The sequence below is a fragment of the Telopea speciosissima genome, chromosome 11 (genome assembly GCF_018873765.1).
Source record: "Telopea speciosissima isolate NSW1024214 ecotype Mountain lineage chromosome 11, Tspe_v1, whole genome shotgun sequence".
NCBI lineage: Eukaryota > Viridiplantae > Streptophyta > Magnoliopsida > Proteales > Proteaceae > Telopea > Telopea speciosissima.
In genome coordinates this window covers 53,569,525-53,575,429 of record NC_057926.1, presented here as the reverse complement: position 1 = coordinate 53,575,429, position 5,905 = coordinate 53,569,525, and the positions used below count along the sequence as shown (strand labels likewise).

Sequence of the window (5,905 nt, the reverse complement as noted above, 5' to 3'; positions counted from 1 at the left end):
TTCCTATACATCACTATACCAAGTGATGTATAATGCTTTACTAATTGCCACGGGGTTTACTCGATTCATGTAATGAAAGATGTACATCTCAATCAAGGAAAAGAAGGATTTTCATCCTCTTAAGTGCGGTGCACTACCTAGTGCATATTTAAACTGTATCTGACGGTGGCTATTGCACTCGATAGGATAAAAATCAAGAACATGTTCTTAGCCATTGTCAGATTAACTTTAAAGATGAACTGGACAGTGCATCGTGCATTTAAGATGATAGAAATTCGGGAAAGAAAACCCTAAAAATAAATTAGTCAAGTTGATTATAATTACCATTTGGACCAACTCCTATGGTTGAGTGGATCAGGTTAGTGTAGACATGAGTTGTGAGAGAACAATCACCCGCTAAGGAAGCCGCTATCCAAGGAATCCCAATCTCAACTGCAATGTCCCCACAAAACCAATAGAAAGCATCACTCATCAGACATGTTATCTTCCTCCTTCTCTCCAACATTGCGACCTCGATACCCTTCTTAAAGTTCCATGGCGTCACTGCCATGAAAAGCTCCATTTGCTCCTGTATTGTGCTCGTGAATACATTGTTTTTTGGTATCCCATCATCTACATCATAAGCTTTTAGATTCTCAAGGCATTTGTTAATGTTCTTGAAGATCTGGCCATTGGATGTTGCAGTGCCGAAGAATGAGAACATCACGTCTGGAGCGGCAATGAGTAAGCGACAGGCGAGCATGAAGAGAGGCATAGGGTGGCTTGCGAATGGGAATGAGAGGCTAGCAATGTGGGGAGCATTGTTTGAGTTGCCAGCGTGAAATGTTTCATCCATGGCTGGGGCTGGGGCGGGCTTGGTTTGAGAAAGGAGAGGGAGAGAATAAATAGTTGAGTTCGAAACTTGGGATGTTTGAGCGCTTCTTTAAATGTTAGATAGTTTGGACTTTGGAGTTAGAGTAACTGCAATTTGGCTCTCCTCCACGCATGCTTGTGTGAGGATGCACGCTGGCAGCGCACCAGTAGGCGACAGTAGAGGATCCAAATCGGACAGATAGAATATAAGGAAAATTACAAGATTGGGCAAAGTCAGGTTTGCTTTTACCAAATCAGCCACTCATTGTTTGGATTTACAAAACTAGCCAAAATAGTGTCTTCCCTCAATTAAGAAACTTTTTTGACAATTTTACCCCCATCTCCCAGTGTCCGTTTACGTGATTCTTCCATGAGTCCACCTGCTCCTTCTTCTTCTTCTTCCTCTTCCTCTTCCCCTCTTCCTACTACCCACCTGCCATGCCCCTACGCCCATACACCCCCACACCCTCCTGCACCCCAACCCCCCCTCCCACCCACCCCTATCCCACCTTCTTCTTACGAGACAAAGAGACAAAGAGAAAGATGAAAATGAGATCTCTCCGAATGGAGAAACCCTGAACTGATGATCTTCTTATATAATGAAATAATGGTACAACATAGCACATGAAAGATAGAGTATTTACAGTCTATGCCACTAGTCTAAGTTACACCGGAAGCATCTAATATCCTAACATCCCCCCCCCCAAACTGAGCCGGGAACAGAGGCCCAGTTTGACACAAATACTCGCAAAGTCTCGTCGCACAAGAGGCTTGGTGAAGAGGTCAGCAAGCTAATGATTGGAAGGAACAAAACGAGTGACAAGTGAACCAAGAGCCAACTTCTCACGAACAAAATGATAATCCACCTCGATATGCTTCATACGAGCATGGAGAACCGGATTAACAGTCATATGTAAGGCGCTAAGGTTGTCACAAAAAAGTAACGCAGGACGGGGCTGGGGAATACCAATATCACGGAGTAGAAATGCCAACCACATTAACTCAGCTGTAGTAGAGGCCATAGCATGGTACTCAGCCTCCGTGCTAGAACGAGCGATAGTAGGCTGTTTCTTGGCACTCCAAGAAATGTAGTTGGAGCCCAAAAAAGTACACAAGCCTGTCGTAGAGCGTCGGGTTACCGGACACCCCGCCCAATCCGAATCTGAGAAGGCAAACAAATCTAGAGTGCTATCGTGTACAATACGGAGTCCATGGTCAAGGGTACCACGGACATAGCAAAGTATTTGCCTTACCAAACCAAAGTGAGCAACCGTCGGTGCATGCATTAACTGGCAGACGGAGTTGACAGTATACGAGAGGTCCGGGAGTGTCATAGTAAGGTATTGCAAAGCCCCGACAAGACTACGATAGGGAGTGACATCAAAAAATGGGTCATCTGACAGGAGATCCAGTCGAGAAGCCATAAGAGTAGTCGTAGGCATGATATCAACCATGTGCGCATGGCGAAGTATGTCGGTTGCATACTTGGATTGGGATAAGAACAAACCCTGAGGAGTAGAGGCCACTTCAATCCCAAGGAAGAAATGAAGTGTGCCCTAGTCCTTCATAGAAAAGCGAGTGCCCAACGTAGCAATAAGAGAGTCCAAAGACCGTGGGTCGTTACCCATGAGAACGATATCGTCAATATAAAGCAAGAGAACCATAACTCGACCATCGCAACGAAACATGAACATGGACGAATCAAATGTGCTACAGAGAAAACCATACTCAATGAGAAACGTGCTAAAGCGATCAAACCATGCCCGAGGGGCCTGACGAACACCATACAATGCACAATCCAAACGACAAACTGCCTTGGGCTGGGATGGATCAACAAACCTAGGTGGTTGACTCATGTAGACCGGTGTGGTGAGGAACCCATGCAAAAAAACATTTTTGACATCTAACTGTCGAATGGGCCAGCGTAGGACCGTGGAGATTGATAACACCAAGTGTATTGAGCCTGGTTTGATAACCGGGCTAAATGTCTCAATAAAGTCAACACCCTCCTCCTGGGTGAATCCCTTAGCCACCAAGCGAGCCTTGAGGCGTTCCAAGGTGCCATCAACCTTGAGCTTGGTCTTAAAAATCCATTTACAGCCAATGATGCTCATAGCGGGGTCCGTGGGAAAAATGTCCAAGTGTCATTTCTGCCCAATGCATCCATCTCCTCAAGCATAGCTTCTTTCCAACCCAAATGACAAAGGGCAACCTTGACCGAAGTTGGCTCAGTAGGAATAGTGGAAACAGTAAGAGCGTACTTAGGGTTGGGCTTGTGAATGCCAACACGACTACGGGTCACCATCGAATGAGGGCGGGCAGCCACGGGAGACGCTAGTGCAGCCTCAAAAATGGGCTGATCAAGAACAGGAACAGGAACCACAGTATTTCCTGGGTTAGGAGAAGCATCACCCCGTAGCTTAAGCACACTGGGCAGTAGAAGATGGTGCCAAAGAGCCAATAACACCATGTGTAGGAGCACCTGCAGCGTCGTCCAAAGCGAACCAAGACGCTGTGCGTTCAGAACTAATACCAAGTTCAAAGGTTCCAACATCACAAGACACTGCCTCAGAGACAGGAACAGAACTGGGCTGTTGAAACGAAAATAAGTGTGTAGAAGGCTGAGTAACAGAGATCAAGCCTTTGTTGCGAAGAAAATGAGTAATGCGGCCTTCAGGATGGCCAAGTCTCTGGTGCCAAATGTCCTCTGTAGCAGATCTAAATCAAGAAGAGTAAAAAGCCAAGTGATGTGGATCGTGCAAAGCCGGAGCCACAGACAGTGCATCGAAGGCATACAATCCTCTAGAATTACTCCCTGTTGCCAAAATTTTCCTGGTTTGAAGGTCCTTAACCACAAAACCAGAATTATTAAACTCACAAGAACAGGGGTAGTTAGTAGTGAGCTGAGATACAGATAACAGGCTTTTCTTAATTGATGGAACTAAAAGGACATTCTTGAAAGGCAAAGATGTGTTACCAGCAACAAGACTACTATCTCCAATGTGAGTTATAGGAAGATGAACCCTATTGCCTACCATGACAGTACTGGAACCCTTATAAGGAGTTAAAGAGTGAAGATTACCTGGGGCATCAGTGACATGAGCCATGGCCCCTGTATCAGGGAACCACTCAGAATCTTGGGAGTCCTTCAGATGGAGTGCAGTAAGTGCCTAAGGAACATCGCCTGGCTGATAGCTATTATCAAAACGGCTATAGCACTTCAGAGCGCCATGACCAAATTTGTGGCAAATTTGGCATTTAATAGTCTGATAGGAGGTCGTATTGCTGCCGGAGGTTTGCTGAGAAGTATTGGAGTTTTTATTCTCCTTTTCATCAGAGGAGGAACCTCGAGAGTTCTGAATGAAGCCATAACCACGAGAAGTGAAAGAACTTCAATTCTGCCTCCCACGAGTGAAGCGTCCCCCAGATTTCTAAGTCTTTTCTCCAAGAAAAGCAAGATGAGGACTAGATGAATCTGAAACATTACTTCGGTTTCTGAGTTCATGGCTCTGTAAGAGTGGAATCAATTCTTGATAACTCGGTACGAGAGATTTTAGCATGGTAGTGGCAAAGTTCTCATATGCAAATCCAAGATTTGTGAGCAAGAGGAAAACCTTTCTCTGATCTGGAACTGGTTTCCCTATGGAACTGAGTTGATCACAGACATTCTTGAAGTCCATCAGAAAAGAAGAAAGTGAGGTGGACTCCGTTTTCTTCAAGAAATGTAGCTTAGACATCAATTCGAACTCGCGAGCTTCAGATGCATTAGAGAATGCATTCGCAAGAGTGATCCACAAACCAGATGCAGATCTGGCCCCGATTGCAAGTCCAAGAACCTCTTCTAAAAGAGTACCAGTGATCCATGCTTTTACTAAGCGATCTGTTCGAATCCATGACTGAAAGTCTGGATTCACGATCTTTTTCCCATCAGCATCTTCTATTTCACGGATCGGAGGAAGACATTCACCAGTAATGAAGCCAAGCAGATCTTGACTCTCAATCAACGATAGCATCTGTGTCTCCCAGAGAAGAAAATTGGTCTGTGTGAGCTTGAGAGACACGAGATTTGCGACGTTGAGACTGCTTGGGTACGGAAACGTCAACGAAGAACCAGAGGTCGCCATTATTGACAAGCTCAGCTAAGATCGTGAGAAGTCTGCTCTGTGATGGCTCTGATACCATACGAGCGAGACAGAGAGACAAAGAGAAAGATGAAAATGAGATCTCTCCGAATGGAGAAACCCTGAACTGATGATCTTCTTATATAATGAAATAATGGTACAACATAGCACATGAAAGACAGAGTATTTGCAGTCTATGCCACTAGTCTAAGTTACACCGGAAGCATCTAATATCCTAACACTTCTTCTTCTGTATTACATCTTCTATGCATATTGAAAGCAATAATTTAAAAAAAAAAAAAAATTAACAATTTACAGAGTGAACTAGAGATTACTCAGAGTATCAGTAACTTGGAACCTATTTCATAACTCATCCATCTCTTCTTCGAAAACAGAAATTATAAGCTTGCGAATGAATAGAGGGAACCAATTAACATGGCAACAAAAAGGCTAGTGGGTGTCTGCAACTCCATGGCTGCAGAGAATAATAAGTAACAAAAACCCCAGAACAACAACTGAGACTCTGAAACTCAGGCCGGCTTTATAAGCGAGAAAGAGAGACAACAATAGAAGAAAAGGAAACTAATTAAGATAACAGAAAAGCTTTAAAAGATTGAACAATAGAAAATTAGTAAAGAAATGAAAGATTGGGGGAGGAAACCAGAAAGTTTGTGAGCTACAGTAGGTGGCGAATCAAAGTGTGCTTGTATATGACATATATGGCAAGATCCGCTATTGATATTACAGTTGCAAAGTGGGGAAGATTTCAGAATCATCACCTGCTCTATATTTTTCCATGTATTGAACCGTATATAACTACATTAACCAAACTCCTAACAATCATGTTTGATCATGGAAGAAGATGGAGATCTGGCGACACCCTGTTGGCTAAATACCAGCAACACTCTACATCGTCACTGCAATCACCGTTC

The 5,905-nt window shown here is 44.0% G+C and overlaps 2 protein-coding genes across 2 annotated transcripts; both read right to left on the bottom strand.

The window, feature by feature from the left end:
* Nucleotides 1–301: 301 nt before the first annotated feature.
* LOC122645347 (anthocyanidin 3-O-glucosyltransferase UFGT-like) lies at nucleotides 302–835 on the bottom strand. The gene has a single exon (XM_043838660.1). The coding sequence runs from the start codon at nucleotides 833–835 to the stop codon at nucleotides 302–304; it is 534 nt and encodes a 177-aa protein (XP_043694595.1).
* Nucleotides 836–1,643: 808 nt separating this feature from the next.
* LOC122645346 (uncharacterized mitochondrial protein AtMg00810-like) lies at nucleotides 1,644–2,306 on the bottom strand. Its single transcript, XM_043838659.1, has one exon. It carries the CDS (start codon nucleotides 2,304–2,306, stop codon nucleotides 1,644–1,646), a length of 663 nt encoding a protein of 220 aa, XP_043694594.1.
* Between the last annotated feature and the right edge of the window lie 3,599 nt (nucleotides 2,307–5,905).

Excerpts from the sequence above, each read along its gene's own strand:
- LOC122645346 (XM_043838659.1), bottom strand. The coding sequence starts at position 2,306 with ATGGTTGATATCATGCCTACGACTACTCTTATGGCTTCTCGACTGGAT.
- LOC122645347 (XM_043838660.1), bottom strand. The coding sequence starts at position 835 with ATGGATGAAACATTTCACGCTGGCAACTCAAACAATGCTCCCCACATT.